Source organism: Pan paniscus, chromosome X, assembly GCF_029289425.2.
Source record: "Pan paniscus chromosome X, NHGRI_mPanPan1-v2.0_pri, whole genome shotgun sequence".
NCBI lineage: Eukaryota > Metazoa > Chordata > Mammalia > Primates > Hominidae > Pan > Pan paniscus.
Window position 1 is genome coordinate 100,581,540 of NC_073272.2, and position 18,905 is coordinate 100,600,444.

Consider the following 18,905-nt stretch of genomic DNA (forward strand, 5'->3'; position numbering starts at 1 on the left):
GGCTATAGCTTTTCAAAGGAAAATGTGTCTAAGTCTAGCATGGTTTCTTGGAAGAGATATGTGGCAGACAACTTCATACCCTCATCTACAGTAACAACCACCATAAACATTTATTGAACACCTACTGTGTGTAAGGTAATACAGACATCCTCCCTCATATAGCTTACGTTTTAGTTGGAGAGACAAAGCAAGCACAAAAAGAGGTGAAGGACCAGCTCAACAGACCATGTGCTCAACAAGAAAGAAAGAGAGAAGTGAGAAGTGGACAGGCCAGAGAAGTCTTCCTAAACAGTACTTGAGCTGGGTATTGAAGGGTGGGAGAGAAGGACCTCCTGTTCATTCATTCATTTATCAGATTAATCCAATAATGAATGTGCTTGGCATCATGAATGTAATGGTGAATAAATTTCAATAAAATTGAAAGGGTTCCTGTCCTGTTGCAGTTTACAACCCAGATAAATAAACCATAGAATTTACAACACTGTAATATGTGCTATGGCAATGGTAAACTCAGAAGAAAGGTACCTTATCCAGATGGCTGGTGTGTGGGAAAACTCTAGAATAAACAAGATCAAAATTGACATTTTAAAAAATAGGCATTAACTAAGCAAAGAGTAGAAGTGTTCTAGGCAGAGAGAATGGCATCTTGTAACATCCCAGGGCAAGAGAGAGCAAGACATTGATGTAGAGTGGGAGAAGTAAGGGCAAAGGAGCCAAGGGAAGAACAGATTGGGTATGTACTAGGGACAGTGTGGACACCTGTCAGGTTACAGCGCTAGGAGATAGGTCTGGCAGGTTAGGAGGTGAAGGAGTCTGTATTATCTCTGGAAGCAGTGGACACTCACTAAAGGTTACTGAGCCAGGAGAGGATAGCATGGGTAAAGCGATGATTTAGGAAGATAGCCCCCAAGTATGGGCAGGGTGGCAGGATGCTTCAGTGGGATTTCTCAGAGCAGGCTCTAGTCAGGGTTCAACAAATTATTTGATCTAACTATATTTCCCTACTTTGTGATTGCTTTTCCTCTCTTCCCCTCTGCATAGTACTTCCCAGCAGGATAGACAACTGCATGAAATCGGAACCGACTCTACTCCTGTTAGATGAGTATGGAGTTTCGATCTAAGTGATTGCTTCTCCTCTTTTCCCCTATGCACAGTACTTCCCAGTAAGACAGACCATTGCATGAAATCGGAACTGACTACACTTTTGTTAGATGAGTATGAACTTTCCATCTATGACCTGAATGGAGACCTGAAGGGCCAGGAAGCATGGCCAAACTACTATGCACAGGCCCATGGGCTTGTTTTCGTCCTGGATTCCAGTGACATAAGACGCATGCAGGAAGTGAAGACCATCTTAACACATCTGCTGTCCGATAAAAGAGTGGCAGGGAAACCCATCTTAATGTAAGATTCTGCCTTTCTGTCCTATTTCTGCTTCCCAATTTGTACCCTTAAAAGTATAGAAATGAAGGGTGGGGTGGTCCCTTTGTCACACCCAGCTAGGCCTCCTGTTCCCTTAGGCTCAGTGAGGTAGAGCGGCCCAATTTTCTGAGGTTTGTTCTTAAGAGCTACTTTCTACCACACACTGCCATGGGGGACAAGTTACCTAACTGTACAAAGGTAATTTTGAAGGGAAGCATCAAAGGGAAATGAAAAGTGGTATCCACCACCTCCACCCCTCGACTCTTCCTGAAGACTATCTTCCTGAATTTGCTTATCATCTTTTCTGGTTTCGGTCTCTGATCCTGAAACCTCATGATAGCAGAGAACTCCTATCTTGTATAATTGATGCCAATGACCTCCTCTCTGATCAGATTGCTCAAAAGTTACATAACTAGCACTTATTCCAGGGTGATAATGCAGGTGGCCAGTCAATTCTCATCCCCGCCCCCAACTCCCTTTATGCTTCTTTCATTCCTCATTAGCAACCCCAACTAGAGCATGAACAGAGTTTGGGAAAGGATGTAAAAACTCCAAATATGTTCATAGCCCAGTTAGCAATTCTAATTAAAGTTTGATAGCATAATGTAGGGGAAGTGAGAAATGAGCCCTGGGGGGACTATCTTGGATTCAAATGATTTGTGCTATACTTTCCATCATTGGAAGTTGGCTAGAAAAATGTCTAGCTCATCTCATTAGGTATGTCTTTAAACCTAATTCCTGGATATGTAGCAGTTATAGTAGAATTTGTTCTCCTCCTCTTTCCCTTCCTTTCTCGCCTTTTGCTTCTGTTTTGGTTTCACTCTTCCACTCTTTTCCTCCCTCTCTCATATGCTGTTTTAGCTTAGCAAACAAACAAGACAAGAAGAAAGCCCTCATGCCGTGTGATATTATTGACTATCTACTTCTAAAGAAGCTAGTGAAAGAGAATAAGTGCCCATGCCGAGTAGTAAGTGTCAACCTCTTCCTTCCCTCTTCCTCTGGAGCCCAGCTGATGCAGCCCTTGGCCCATTCTATAATCAGTCCCATATGTTGGGTTTGGGGCAAAGTCTCTCCCTGTCAGGCAACACCCACAGTGATTCCTGACTTGATGGTGACAATAAATATTGCATTCTGCCTTCAAAATAACTCTGTAAAGGGGACACATGAATATCCCCATTTTATGGATAAAAAAGCCAAGGCTCAGAGACTCTACGTGACTTGCTCAAGGTCACACACCCAAGACACCACAACCACTTTATTAAAGGACCTCAGATTTTATGTCTGTCATTTGCCTTCTCAGATGTGAATGCTGTGTGTCTCCTAGAAGTCTCAGAGCCTCTCTAGGCATAGCAGAGTTTATGTGTTCCTTCACTCTTTGAATGAGAGTGACTGGTTCTGCGGGCCCCAGGGGTCCCAGGCTCCAGGTCTGCAGCCTTCTCTTCTCTTTTGTCACAGGAGCCATGTTCAGCCATCAGAAACCTTGAGAGAAGAAACCATCAGCCCATAGTTGAAGGACTGCGCTGGCTATTAGCTGTCATTGATACTTGCCAACTACCACCTACCTCGAGCATCTCAATCTCCAAGAATAACACAGGCTCTGGAGAAAGATGCTCATCACACAGGTACTGAGATGCCGCTATGAGATTTACTGATAAGAAAAGCTGCAGGGATCAGTCTTTCTCACGAGCAAGGAGTTCTGGGAGGTGCTTGGATCCTGGGTGGCATTGAGCAAGTCTCTTGATATCATTGGCTCAAATGGGGCTAGGGCAGTGCCCACCAACACTCCAACATTGTTAGGTATACCCCATCCCTGGCATAACTTGAGTGGTCATATGAGGGGAATGATTTTCATAAAGGTAAGCCAACCTATCAGCATTAGAGCTTCCCCAAAACAGGGTTTCTAATATCTGATTTGCCATGTGGAGGAGAAAAGGAACATGAGCCCCTTAAGGAGCCTACTGGCATTATTCTATGGATAAATGCCATGAACCTACTCAATATTCTCAGCCTCTAGTTCTATAATCCTCCCAATAATGAGGAATGATGGGAGAGGACAGAAATGTTGAAAAGACGAAAAAGAAAATAGGAGGTGATCAGAGTTTTGAGGAGCAAAAGGCCTAAACATCCTCTTGCTCTGTTGTCACTTTCATTGACCAAAGGCATATGGCAGGGATGGGGTAGTAGCTGCATTAGATAAAGAAGCTTGAAGTGTGTCCGTTTCTACTACTGCTGTCCTTTCCATCTTCCACCAGCTTCTCCACCAGAACAGGAATGTCAAAGGAGAAAAGACAGCATCTAGAACAATGCTCAATCGAAGCTAAGCCTCTAAAGTCAATCCTACAGGTAAATGGCCCTTTAAATGTTAATATTCAGTGACCAATCCCTGAACACGTGGGCACCAACTAACTTTCCCCCCCACCATCTTCTTGCTGTACAGAAAGAAGGTACAAGATTATGGTCTAAAAAGAATATGTCAGTAACATTTGCTTTAGATGAACCCATTGAAGAAGGTGAATGTTCTAGGAGAACTAGAGCTCAGAATACTACGAAGCTTTGCTACAATTGAAGGAGTGGCTTATAGACTCCAGCTCCATATGCTGATGACAATATTTTTGAAGGTAATGCTGGATCAGTGGTTAGAGAAGAAAATTTACATAGGCCTTCCCTAACAATTTCTACAGTAGTATTCCAATTTTGAGCCTGAATTTCTTTCCTCACTCTATGGTTGGTGATTAGGAGAAGAGCACCTCCCTGTAGGAAGGGTGCTTGGGTACCATCTTCTGGTAGTCCAGCATGATGCCCCAGCACTGGTTGACACAAGATCTTTAGATGGCTATAGGGTTATCTTAAAGTTTATTATTCCAGTGGTGAAAGTACAAGAACTTTATATATATATGAGATAATATATATGAGATATATTATCTCATATATATATATATATCAAGAATTTAAAAACATGAATACACTATGAACCAGTAATCTCAATTCTTGAGCTGTCTCCAAGGATAATTACGCAAGTACCCAAAAAACGATGCTCAAGGATGTTTAATCACAGCACTGTGTACAATAAGTAAAAGTGGGAAACAGCCTATATGTCCAACAATGGAGAATGGCTAAATAAATTAGGATGCATCTATGCCATGGAATACTATGCATACATTAAAAAGGCTAATGTGGACTTATATTTACTGACATGGAAAGTTTTCCACAACCTGGCATTTTTGTTAGGGAAAATAGCAAGTTAGAATACAGCACGTATAGCACGATACATATACAGATATAGAAATACCTGGAGGAATATCACTGAAAGATACTAGGTGGTTGTGAGATGTAAAAGGCCAAGGTGCCTTTCCTTTGGATTTTTGTTTTATTAGAAATTTTCTCTTTTTGGCCAGGCGTAGTGGCTCACACCTGTAATCCCAGCACTTTGGGAGGCTGAGGCGGGCGGATCATGAGGTCAAGAGATCAAGACCATCCTGGCCAACATGGTGAAAACCCGGTCTCTACTAAAAATACAAAAATTAGTCGGGCATGGTGGCGGACGCCTGTATTCCCAGCTACTGGGGAGGCTGAGGCAGGAGAATCGCTTGAACCCAGGAGGCGGAGTTTGCAGTGAGCCGAGATAGCGCCACTGCACTCCAGCCTGGCAACAGAGCGGGACTCCATCTCAAAAAAAAAAAAAAAAAAGACATTTTCTTTTTTTATAATAAGCAGATATCACTTCTCCCAATACAAAAATAAGCTATGAGGGCTTAAAGGCTGTAGTTACTGGCCACTCATTCTCAGTATTCCTTAGCACCTCAGTCTCCAAGATTGTCAACTGTCAATATTATAATGTCATCTCAGCTCTGAAAGGGACATGGCCTTTTATATCCCTGGCTACCTTGGAGCTTTGGGTTGTTACACCTACATGGAGGGGCTTGGACTTAGCCTGGGCCACTAACGAGGAGACAGACACTGCTCTGGGGACAAGGGGTGAGGATGAGAGCAGAGAGTAGAGCGGAAGGAAGTGGTAGAAGAGGAAGTGTTTTTTTAGATAACTACCCCTAAATCTTTGTCCAAAATTTAAATCCATTTTCCTTTCTATAACTCCAGAACTTATGGCAAAAAAGAGAATGGATACCTGGGACACAGATAAGATGTTACTGGAAAATTCCTGTGAAGAAGCCTTTGGTTCCTATAGTTAATACTACTTAAACGAAGGGCAGAGGGGAGAGAGCAAGAGTGAGAGAAAGTATGAGGCCAGGGCAGAGGATGGGCACCTCATGGGGTGCAGTCTATACCCTGTTGGAAACTGGCCAATACCCTCCTACCATGAAATGGTCTGGGAAGGACAGGAAGCCTGGCACTTGGCTTCACTTACAATAACTGATCTTTTTCTCTTTTTACTTTCAACAGAGAAAGTAAAAGAAAGTAACAGAGAAAGTAAAGAGAAAAACAGAGGGAAACCAAAAGAAACAGTTGATATCCCTCCCTTAGCAAACAGGTTCATCTCCAGAACTATCAGGACTACCCGGTTTTTAAATTTCCATTTGATAATATTTCTACACTCCCCATACAACTCCACCTACTCTAATATCACATCCCTGAGAACCCCTGTTGTTCCTGTATATCTATATTCTAGCCATCAAATCAATCCTATACTCACTGAGAGGCTCAAGAAGAGTGAGATGGCATCCATTGAGAATGAAGACCACCTTGGTAAAAAAGAACAGAGACTTTACATCTTTGTACCGCTTTGTGCTGCTGACAAAGCTTGTGGACAATAAGTCATGGGTGATCAACCAAACTGAGCCTTAGAAATACAGGGTTCATTTAGAAATAAGTATTTTTTTCTTTAAGGTTCTTAGGCAGAAAAGGATTGGCAAAAATAAATAGAACTTCTTTGCTGAGAATTATGCTCTACTGAATCATTTTCAGTCATACCTCCATAAACAACTTTGTTTTAAAGCCCCAGACACTGTCTGTGAAGCCCAGAACAATTGCTTTGCTGTCCCTTCAGGAACAGCAACTGCTGCCTCTACCAACAATTTGGTTAGCTATGCAAAAAAATGTAGGCACTTGAATGCATTGATCCCTCTATCCCAAGGGTGGCAGTGGTAGTGGTAGTAGTTATTTACCATTACTACTACTATAGGTTGAGTATCCCTTATCTGAAATGCTTGGGACCAAAAGCATTTCAGATTTCAGATTTATTTTCATTTACGAATATTTGCATTATATGTACTTACTGGTTGAGCATCCCTAATCCAAAAATCTGAAACATTCCAATGAGCATGTCCTTGAGTGTCATGTCAGGACTCCAAAAGTTTCTAATTTTAGAAGATTTTGGATTTTGGATTTTCACATTAGGGATGCTCAATCTATATTACCTTCACCATGAGCAGCACAGCCACCATTTATTGAGTGCATTCTGGATGCCAGGCACAGTGCTAAGTTTTTGTTTTGTTTTGTTTTGTTTTGTTTTGAGACAGAGTCTCACTGTCTCCCAGGCTGGAGTGCAGAGGCATGATCTCGGCTCACTGCAAGCTCCACCTCCTGGGTTCACGCCATTCTCCTGCCTCAGCCTCCCAAGTAGCTGGGACTACTGGCGCCCACCACCACGGCCAGCTTTTTGTATTTTTAGTAGAGACGGGGTTTCACCGTGTTAGCCAGGATGGTCTCGATCTCCTGACCTCGTGATCCGCCCGCCTCGGCCTCCCAAAGTGCTGGGATTACAGGCATGAGCCACCGCGCCCGGCCCACAGTGCTAAGTTCTTTATTTCCATTATCTTATTCACAATAACCCTTGGGGGTAAGCACTATACCTGACTGCATTTCACAGATGAGGAAACTAAGGGGCAGAAAAGTCAAACTTGCCCAAGGTCCCACAGCCTACAAAAAAGCAGAGCAGGATGTTCTCACTCACATGTGGGAGCTTAAAAAAAAAGTGGATCTCATGAAGATAGAGAATAGACTGGCAGTTTCCAGAGGACAGGAAAGTGCGGGGTGGTGGGGGTTGGGGCGGGAGATGAAGAGAGGCTGATTAATGGATACATATATACAGTTTGACAGATTGGTAGGGTGACTATAATCATCTATTGTATACTTCAAAATAGCTTGAAGAGAATAACTCAAATGTTCTAGCATAAAGACAAATATTAAAGGTGATGGATATCCCAATTACACTGATTTGATCTTCATAAATTAGATGATGTATTATCATACATACCCACAAAATGTGTACATATATATCAATTTAGAAATTAAATTGAATTTTAAAATTTGGGGGTGAGGAAAAAAAAAAAGCAGAGCAGGGAATTCAATCCCGATCTTTCTGACTCTACAGCTACTTAAAGCCAGAAAGAAAGAGAAAGCTTTATCTAAGAAAAAATGCTGGCCGGGTGCAGTGGCTCATGCCTAGCACCTTGGGAGGCCGAGGCAGGTGGATCACTTGAGGTCAGGAGTTCAAGACTAGCCTGGCCAATATAGTGAAACCCCATCTCTACTAAAAATACAAAAATTAGCCGGGCATGGTGGCACGAGCCTGTAACACCAGCTACTCGGGAGACTGCGGCCGGAGAATCGCTTGAACCCCAGAGGTGGAGGTTGCAGTGAGCCAAGATTGCACCACTGCACTCCAGCCTGGGCAACAGAGTAAGATTCGGTCTCAAAAAAAAAATGCTGAAGTATATCCATGCCCGTGTCAGGAGAATTAAGTTAATATCAATAAGCACACCAATAGTGGTAGCACACATTGTTGATTCAGCACTTCCATTTTGCCAGGTGCTGGGCTAAGTGCTTTATATATATAATTACCTTTCATCTTCAAAAGCCTCTGAAGTTGATTCTACCACCACCATCTTACAGAGGCAGAAAATGATGTTCAGAGAGGTTAAATAATTTTTCCCTGGGGACCCTGGGACAGGAGGTGGCAGAAATGGTTTTCAAACTAAGGTCCTACTCCATAACCCTGGCTCTACCCTATACCATCTCACCAAGCAGTATAAATGAACTAACTCATAACTGCTTCTGAGGGATAGAAACTTTGTACAGAAAGATCCCTCTTACAACCCCATCTGGAAGGTCTGACACTGTAGATGGTTGCATCATTTGCTCTTATCTTCAAGGAAACCATCCCAAGCACCTTATAGGTCTTTGATAGGATTCTGACTGAGGCACAGCTTAGAATTATGAAGCTGAAAGGAACCTTACAGAGCCTCTGGTCCAACCCCTGTTGTTATAAAAATGAGGAACTTGAGGTGCAGAGAGGTTAAGTGGCTTGCCCAAGATGGTACAGCTGATGGCTGGCAGAGCTGCTCCTAAAAATCCAGATCTCATGTGCCCAAGCCAGTGCTCTACTCTGTTCAAAAACACTGTATCCTCCCTGGGTCTTCTTTGGCCTTTCAGCCCATCTACCTTCCTCCAATTTGCCTGATAAATATCGCTGGAGAATTCTGCTGACAATCATTCTCACCTGGGGATGCAACAAATCTCTCTCCTGAATAAGAGTTTTATGAGGCAGGAGACTACGAATCAACAAACCGTAAGAAAATTGGATCATGCACATTTTATAACATGTGTGTTTATGAGGCAGGCATACTTTCTCAGCCAATAGAGAAGAGAAAGTGGATGGGAAAAAGGGATGGGATTGTACCCTATGAAGGTGAGCTGGGTGAAGAATCTAAGTTGAACAACATCTAACACAACTGAATTTCAGTATATTGGCATACTTCCTTTTGTGCAATGTAGGTGTTCCTGGGTGTCAACCAAATTTTCCTACATAGAATGTATCAATCACAAAAAGTTATTTAGATACCCTCCTCCCAATACAATCAGTGTACCCTTAGTCATGTAAAGAAAAAAAATCTCTTTTTGAGTGAATCTTAATTGTGTTGCTACAGGCTGTTAATATACTTTCCAAGCTCTTAATATACTTTTCACCTCTTACCAAGCTGGGTGACCAGGCAATTTCCCCCAGTGAAGGCAGGAATAACAGTGCCTACCTCAAAGGCCTGCTGTAAAGTTTAAAAGGGATGATACACACAAAAATGTTTAGAATAGTGCCTGGCACACCCTAAGTAGGATATTAAATATTAGCTACTATTATGTTGATTTAGGGAAGGAGCTCGGTGAGATCATTAGAAAGCTATAGTCCCCCTTCTGGGATAGGTATCCACTTTTCTGTAGAAAACAACCCAAAGAGAGGTGTCTTAGACTGTCAAGTACAAAGTGAATAGAGAATCTAGGGTAATTACAACCAACGCCTCCCATATTTTTCTCTTTCAGAATCCTAAATCTGCCAAAGAGGTTTTACAAATCTCTTTCTCAGTGGGGCAGTCCAGGGACCAAGAAATGGATAGTTTATTGAGCCTGGAGGGCAAATTTTCTTAAAGGCAAGTGGTTGCCTTGGGGTTTCTTTTCTTTAGTTGTCAATGTCTTGGTCACTCTCCAAGATGTTTAGAATGTAGCTCCCGTCAGAGGCACTTGCAGCTTATGAATGACCCTGGCCTATCATTCACTCATATGGCTCTGGGTATGTTTCTATCTTATCTTTCAGGGACAGACCTGGGCTTTCTGACTAGAGAATTCACTATGAATAGGTAGAGAGGTCCTTCTGCTCTGAATGGTTTTCAACTCCTGCACTCCAGTCCTCACTTGTCATTCATGTGTTAGGTCTACCTGCCAGTAGCACTCTGTCAGCAGGGTTGTTAAGCAATCTATGACCTCTGTAGGAAATGAGTCATATAGTTAGCACGCAGCAAAGGTTAAGAAAGAACAGTGATAATTCAGGGTTGGAGCATGGAAACCAGTAGTAGCTAAACTAGTTATAAATCCCCCAGAGATTCAAGTGTTGGGTGTTTGGGCCATACCAGTTGTGTTTTTATTTTTGTTTTAGTGGCAGGGTCTTGCTCTATCACCCAGATTGTAGCGCAGTGCCACAATCATAGCTTGCTGCAACCTCGAACTCCTGGGCTTAAGCAATCCTCCCACCTTGGCATCCCAAAGTGCTGAGACTACAGGTGTGAGCCACTGTGCCCAGCCCCAGTTGTGTTTTGAATATTGTTCTTTCCTCTCAATAACATCTTCAAATCACTTATTTTCAAGGCAGTTGCTACTGGCAAGATGTAATAAGTGCACTCAACACAACATCACTCTTCTCAGGAGAATCCTGCCAACTAGTATTCTTAACCATAAGATGGCTATGACTGACTTAAGGGTCAAGCCTGGACTCACTGCTTTGTTACTCAACCCTGTAAACCCTTTATTGGAAGACCAAAACTTAAATTTCTGACATGAAAGAGTATAGAGAATGAGAACTGTCACCCAACTTTCCAATACTGAAACCATCCCCTCATCCCGCTGTATTTTTATAGCTGCAACTAAAAGAACTATAGCCATGGCACCCCTGATCTGTACCTTATTCCTTCAGCTGTAATAAAATGTTCTCCCACTCCCCTTGCCTTTTTTCTCATGTCAAGCTCTGGAGGAAACAATTGTTATCCCAGGCAGGAGAAGGTGGCAGATGCTTTCTGCTATTGGCAGATAGATAATATCAGCTCAGGGGGAATGTACTTCCACCCCTGTGCCCAGTAAGTGCCAGGATCTGGTCCAGGGAGGCTGAGGTGGCTCTGCTGTTGGGTGGTGGGAGAGCAATGTTAACAAAGCACTCAGGCTGTGCTGTGCACTGATGACTCAGGAATCCCACACGATCCCACGCTCATGCTAGTCGCCACATCCAGGAACTAAAATAGACCTCTGGTGCTATGAGACAGCAGGCCTTTAGATCTGCTCAGAAAAATAAGCCCAGTCCTAACAACTGGCATGCTATTCAATACAATGGAATGTTACACAGCCATTAAAGATGGCAATTATGTGCACTGTGTGGGTGGAAACCAGAATGTGAAATAACGTTAAGTGAAAACAGCAGAATAGGAAAGAGCAGATATACATGCTGATCCTAACTATGTAAAGCATACATATAAGAGTACTTCTCTAAAGAACTTAAAAGAATGAAGAGTTCCACAGTTCTTTTACATTCCACACCCCCTACTCCAACACATTCTTAATATACTTTTTTTTTTTTTTTTAGAAAATTGTCATGCTGATTACACTAGGTTACAAAGACACCTGTCTTTTAGCTAACACAGGAGTTAACTCCACTGATAATGTGGTTCAGGGACTAAAGGAGAACTGAATACTAAGGGGGCTGGTGCCCTGTCATTTGGAGCAACGTGGATGGAACTAGAGGTCATTATGTTAAATGAAATAAGCCAGGCACACAAAGACAAATATCGTATGTTCTCACTCATATTTGGGTGCTAACAAAGTTATCTCATGGAGGTAGAGAATAGAATGATAGATACCAGAGGCTGGGAAGGGTGGAGCGGGGAGCGGAGAAAGAGATGTCGGTTAATGAATACAAACATACAGTTATAATAGAAGGAATAAGTTCTAATGTCCAATAGCACAGTAGGGTGACTATAGTTAACAATCATTTATTGTATATTTCAAAACAGCTAGAAGAGTTTAAACATTCCCAACAAAGAAAAAATGTTTGAGGCAACAAATATCTCAATTGCCCTGATCTGATCATTACACATTGTATGCATATATCGAAACATCACATGAAAAAATATGTGCAACTATTATGTATCAACAAAAATGGCCTGGATCGTTCCTCTTCCTCCCCTCGCCCCCTTAGGGAACTTGCTCAAACACAATTACCATTTCAGGTTTGGCACTACAGTGAGAAATTCCTTCCTAACTCCAAGCTGACCAAATAAGTCTAAGATGGGAGATTAAGAAAATTTACATTTCCAGCCTGGGCAACATAGCGAGACCTCATCTCTACTAACGATCAAAAATTAGCCAGGCATGTTGGCACATGCCTGTAGCCCCAGCTACTCAGGAGGCTGAAAAAAAAGGGTCACTTGAGCCCAGGAGACTGAGGCTGCAGTGAGCTATAATCACAGCACTGTACCCAGCCTGGGCAACAGAGTGAGACGCTACTCAAAAAACAAACAAAAAAAAAACCAAAAAATAACTTATATTGAACCTCTTTTAGTTGGGCCACTGTGTTTTGAACTAGCCTTGCTTATATGGAAAGAAAGGAACTAGATTTTTTTTTTGATAGGCTTCTAGAAGTTCCATATTTGTAAAAGAATTGTTGCACACTACCCCTCTTGTCACCTTGTCAGGGTTGGTACTTACAGTCAGTCAAACATCTAGCACATATCTGGGTATCTGAGTGAGTAAAATTCTCTCCCTCGAGATGTGGCCTTAACACCTTTCCAGACCTGGTTTTTCTAGAATTAGCTTTCAATCAGTATATTTAGTTTTCCAAAGACTACAGTTAGTTTCTTTTAACTTTGCATTTTGAAATAATTTTAGATTTACTCAAGAGTTGTAACTATAGTTCAGAAAGTTCATGTATACCCTTCACCTAGCTTCCCCTAACGGTAGCATCTCATCTTCTGGTACACTGATCAAAACTATCACATTAACATTATCATCATACTAGTTACTAGACAACAGACTTTATTTAGACTTCGGTGTTTTCACTAGTGTCCTTTTTGTTGTTGTTGTTCAAGATTTAATTCAGGATCCCATACAACATTTATAGATTGGTTAGTTTACAAAAAAAATCCTACAAACAGGTTTCCTCTTAAGGAGTTGAAAGGGTAAGCTAGTAGGTGTTCTAAGCAAGTTATGATCCTGAGCCACTCTACCCAGAAGGGAACTCCATCACTTCTGTACCAAAGCCCTTAATCCAAGACGCCTCATCACAGTTATTTTCAGAAAACATGTCTTACATTAGCACTTCTCGCAGTAGTACAAAATGATTTGACAAGTAGGTTATTTTTAGCAACCAACATTATGAAGGTGACAAAATGAGAGAAATAGCCTTGTCTGCTTTCTATGCTTCATTTTTCTTCAAACCGTATATAAATTTTTACTAAAAGCTGTAATATTTGACTAAAACATAAATGCTGAGAAACACCCACACCAACAGGGAAGGGACTCTGCGACGTGTTTGGTTTGACTTGCCTAAAATTAATTATTGAAAACACAGAAAATTGGCCTGGTGCAGTGGCTCACGCCTGTAATCCCAGCACTTTGGGAAGCTGAAGTGGGCGGATCACTTGAGGTCAGGTGTTTGAGACCAGCCTGGCCAACATGGTGAAATCCCATCCCATCTCCACTAAAAATACAAAAATTAGCCGGGCGTGGTGGTACATGCCTGTAATCCCAGCTACTCAGGAGGCTGAGGCAGGAGAATCACTTGAACCCGGGAGGTGGAGGTTGCAGTGAGCCAGGATCATGCCACTGCACTCCAGCCTGGGTGACAGAGTGAGACTCCATCTCAAAAAAAAAAAAAAAGAAGAAAACTTACAGGAAACAAATTATTTTTGCCAGTTAATCTCAATAATGGGAAGGGAAAGCAGGCTATGACATTCATTTATTTGTCAACAAATAATCGGATGATTAAGAATGACACCCATTACAAAATTAGCCAGGCATGGTGGCGCATGCCTGTAATCCCAGCTACTCAGGAGACTGAGGCAGAAGAATCACCTGAACCCAGGAGGTGGAAGTTGCAGTGAGCCAAGATGGTGCCACCACACTCCAGCCTGGGCGACAGAGCGAGATTCTGTCGCAAAAAAAAAAAAAAAAAAACCACACCCATTTCATGCATGCTATGTGCCAAGCAATTTGCAAAGTGTTTTATATATACACAGATTGTTTCACTAATTGGTCACAGCAATCTCCATGAGATAAGTGCTATTATTATCCTTATTTTACATGGAGATGGGTGGTAAAAAGAGCATTGGAGAGGTCAAGTAACTTGTCCTAGATCACAGAGCATGTAAGTGATAGAGTCAGGATTTAGGCCAGGTCAGCCTGACTCCAAAACTGCTCTGCTTGGCCAGTATGCTATATCGCCTATCTAAGCACCTGCCATATTTCAGACACTGTGCTAGGTGTTACATATACAACAGTGACCAAGATATAGCTCTTGTCCTCTTAAACCTTACAGTCTAGTTGGAGGAGACAGACTACTAAACAGCTTAGTATAGCCCTCTCTTCTCTGATATTCCTTGGCTTGGTTACGTATAAAGGTAATCAGTAAAGGCAAATGGTAAATACCAATATCCTGAAATATTTCAATTCCTTTTGTAGATCCTCAGAGCAAAGGCCTCTCCCCTCCATGTATCATGAATGTCCCTAACAGTCACAAATGGACTTGAGGATATTTACATGTTCCTCCATTGTGTGGCTCTGGGCCACATGTGGGCACTGCCACCCTGCTTAGTCTCCTTTGAAGAGAGACAATGAGAAACATAATGTGGAAATACATGTATTAATGAAATAGAATCACCTGATGGAAAATTGTTAAGTGTCAGACATAATAGCTGTATTTCATTTCAATTGTCCTTTTGCACTAACATTAATTGGCAAGTACTAAGGGAGCTTCATGACTGCACTTTATGGGCATGCCATTTTGAAATATATTCCTTAGGAAAGTGACAATGATGCCCCTGTAAGCTATAAATTTCCAATGTGATTTTGAAGATAAAGGGTTGGAAGACTTACATCTGAACAAATGACAATCATCTTCTCCCTTCCAGCCCAAAAACAATCAAAGGGCATTATCTAATACCATAATACTGTACTTCTCAATGCTGGCTGCATATGGGAATCACCGGGGAAATTTTAATATTACCAATGCCTGTGTCCCACCTCCAGTGATTGTGATGACTCAGCTGGTCTGGGCATGGTCTGCACTTGGAAGTTTGGAAAGATCCCTGGGAGATTTTAATATACATACAAGTTTGGGAACCACAGCCCTTATCAGAGGATCATAACCCTGACTGACTGCAAATTAGAATCACCTTGGGGATCTTTTAAAAATTCAGATGTTTGGGCCACACCCCAGACCAATTAAATCAGAATCTCTGGAGGATCAAATCCCAGGAACTAGGAAGTTTTGTAAAAAGCTCCCTCAGGTGATTCCAATGATGTGCAGCCAAGGCTGGAAACCACCGTAGTAGGTGAAACTCCAAATCTGAAAAGGCAATGACAAAATTTGCACTCATTGGTTCAGCAACTCTAAGATGAGCCTAATGAGAAGAAGCCTGTTCTAGAAGAGGAGTGGGAATCAGGCTGAGGATAACTGTTCTACTTTAATATTAAAATGAGTTCACTTTTCTCTCACATGTATGAGAGTTAATTTTTTTGTTTTTTTTTGAGACGAAGTTTTGCTCTTGTTGCCCAGCCTGGAGTGCAATAGCGCAATCTCCACTCACTGCAACCTCCACCTCCTGGGTTCAAGTGATTCTCCTGCCTGAGCCTCCTGAGTAGCTAGGACTACAGGCGCCCACCACCGTGCCCAGCTAATTTTTTGTATTTTTAGTAGAGATGGGGTTTCACCATGTTGGCCAGGCCAGTCTGGAACTTCTGACCTCAGGTGATCCACCTGCCTTGGCCTCCCAAAGTGCTGGGATTATAGGCGCGAGCCACCGCACCCGGCCTGAGAGCTAATTTTATTAACTTAGGCTAGGAATTATAATCTTTCGCTAGAATTACTAGTAGCTGATGATACCTTAGCCCTACTTTCTACCACACCCCCCAAAATAATGGCAGAAGGAATGAGAAAGGAAGTGCTTTAAAGAAATAAAAACCTTTGCAAAGGACTGCAAACCAGTGCTCAGAACACCTGGGTAAGTCTAGAAGAGTAGCAAGCAGAAAGACAAGCTATCTGGCCTATGTATTACCCAACTACTGTAGTTACGTTTTATCTGCAACCTGGTGTGCACTTTTACTCATCACACCAAACACCAGGCTTAGAGACCAAAAATCCAAAGTGATTCTCATCCTTGGCTACACAACAGTCATCTGGAGAGCTTTTAAAATAATGATGCTAGGGCTACACCCAAAATGAATTAAATCAGAATGTGAAGTGATGACACTCAGGAACTTGTTTTTGACGGTCTCCAGGTGATATGCAACCAAGGCTGAGAATAGTTGCTCTGAACCAGTGGTTCCTAAATTTGAATGCACACCAGAATCACCTGAAAGACATGTTAAATTAGATTGCCCTAGCCCCAGTGTTTCTGATTCAGTTGAGGGAGAGCCCAAATGTGTGCATTTCTAACAAGTTTCCAGGTGATGCCAAAGCTGCTGGTCCAGGGATCACACTTTGACAGGTAAAACTCGACTACTGGTTCACAACCTTGACTGCATACTAGAATCACCGGGCAGGGTGGACAGTAATTTTAAAAAGACTGATGACTAAGACCCTCCCCAAACCAATTAAATTGGAATGTCTGGGGCCCAGGCATCAATATTTTTTATATATTTTTTGAGACTGGGCCACACGCTGTTACCTAGGCTGGAGTGCAGTGGTACAATCATGGCTCACTGGAGCCTCGACCTCCCAGGCCCAAGTAATCCTCCCGCCTCATCCTCCTCAGTAGCTGGGACTACAGGCACACACCACCATGCCTGGAAAATTTTTTTGTGTGTGTGGAGATGGAGGTCTCACTATGTTGACCAGGCTGGTCTCAAACTCCTGGATGCAAACAGTCCTCCCACCTCAGCCTCCCAATGTGCTGGGATTACAGGCGTGAGTCACTGCACCCAGCCCGGATCTTGGTTTCTAAACACCATTCTACACTGAAAGGAACCAGGGTTCATTGGAAATGGCTGGTTCCAGGACTAGGGCAAGGAAAATGTAAAGTGACCCTGGGAATCTTGTGCCAGAATCTAAGGAAGTGCTCAAATACTAATGGAGGCATGTTAAGTGACATGAGAGCCAGCTGAAGGGACTCCCACTGGCCAAACTGTAGAAAATTTGAGCATCTTCTTAATCCAGTCTATCATTGTTGGACATTTGGGTTGGTTCCAAGTCTTTGCTATTGTGAATAATGCCGCAATAAACATACGTGTGCATGTGTCTTTATAGCAGCATGATTTATAGTCATTTGGGTATATACCCAGTAATGGGATGGCTGGGTCAAATGGTATTTCTAGTTCTAGATCCCTGAGGAATCGCCACACTGACTTCCACAATGGTTGAACTAGTTTACAGTCCCACCAACAGTGTAAAAGTTTTCCTATTTCTCCACATCCTCTCCAGCACCTGTTGTTTCCTGACTTTTTAATGATTGCCATTCTAACTGGGGTGAGATGATATCTCATAGTGGTTTTGATTTGCATTTCTCTGATGGCCAGTGATGATGAGCATTTTTTCATGTGTTTTTTGGCTGCATAAATGTCTTCTTTTGAGAAGTGCCTGTTCATGTCCTTCGCCCACTTTTTGATGGGGTTGTTTGTTTTTTTCTTGTAAATTTGTTTGAGTTCACTGTAGATTCTGGATATTAGCCCTTTGTCAGATGAGTAGGTTGCGAAAATTTTCTCCCATGTTGTAGGTTGCCTATTCGCTCTGATGGTAGTTTCTTTTGCTGTGCAGAAGCTCTTTAGTTTAATTAGATCCCATTTGTCAATTTTGTCTTTTGTTGCCATTGCTTTTGGTGTTTGGATTAAGAAAATGTGGCACATATACACCATGGAATACTATGCAGCCATAAAAAATGATGAGTTCATATCCTTTGTAGGGACATGGATGAAATTGGAAACCATCATTCTCAGTAAACTATCGCAAGAACAAAAAACCAAACACCGCATATTCTCACTCATAGGTGGGAATTGAACAATGAGATCACACGGACACAGGAAGGGGAATATCATACTCTGGGGACTGTGGTGGGGAGGGGGGAGGGGGGAGGGATAGCATTGGGAGATATACCTAATGCTAGATGACGAGTTAGTGGGTGCAGCGCACCAGCATGGCACATGTATACATATGTAAATAACCTGCACAATGTGCACATGTACCCTAAAACTTAAAGTATAATAAAAAATAAATAAAATAAAATAAAAAAAAAAAAAATAAAAAAAAAAAAAAAATAAAAAAAGAAAATTTGAGCATCAAAAGGAAAATAATTGAACTGAGCTTAAAACACGGAATTCAAATAAGCAAATCACTGAATCAAGTGATATTAAAAAAAAAAAAGCGGGGGGAAACAACTTTGCCACTATTGTGCCAGACCACTGTCAACTCCAATTTGGACAGAACCAGATTCGAGAGGCCGAAGAACAGATCCAGAGACAGCAAACAAGACATGGTGTTTTTTTGTTTGTTTGCTTTTTTGTTTTTAACTGGGGGCTTACATTCAGAGGAGACTCCAGTGGTGATGGGCTGGATGGAACTGCAACCACTTGCAAATGCATGGGGTTTATATAGCATTTTCACCTAACACCCTCCCCCTAACAACCTGCAGCTGGCAACCTTCATTTAAACCAAAACAAAGGGCCTCAATTCCCCGTATGGCCTGCATTTCACGGGACAGGCCAGGAGCTCAGATGTTCCCCATAGATCAGAAATGGACCTCTGGGTTCCTGAGCTGGAAACTCCCTATCGCATTCAGGTGCATCTG

At 42.2% G+C, this 18,905-nt stretch overlaps 1 protein-coding gene across 3 annotated transcripts in view; it reads left to right on the plus strand.

The window, feature by feature from the left end:
• The window catches only part of ARL13A (ADP ribosylation factor like GTPase 13A), a 49,715-nt gene that overhangs the window by 12,917 nt on the left and 17,893 nt on the right, over positions 1 to 18,905 (plus strand). Inside the window, exons 4-9 of one of the 3 annotated variants that reach the window (XR_008622900.2) lie at positions 1,155 to 1,404; positions 2,284 to 2,389; positions 2,878 to 3,044; positions 3,675 to 3,765; positions 3,860 to 4,040; positions 5,821 to 6,317. Coding sequence is in view for 2 of the 3 variants with exons in the window: in XM_034949808.2 (XP_034805699.1) it covers positions 1,155 to 1,404; positions 2,284 to 2,389; positions 2,878 to 3,044; positions 3,675 to 3,765; positions 3,860 to 3,988 (743 nt within the window). In the remaining variant the exon portion in view is untranslated. Of the gene's footprint in view, positions 1 to 1,154; positions 1,405 to 2,283; positions 2,390 to 2,877; positions 3,045 to 3,674; positions 3,766 to 3,859; positions 4,101 to 5,820; positions 6,318 to 18,905 lie in introns of those variants that run through there. The other 2 variants (XM_034949808.2, XM_055106851.1) reach the window with 2 other exon arrangements.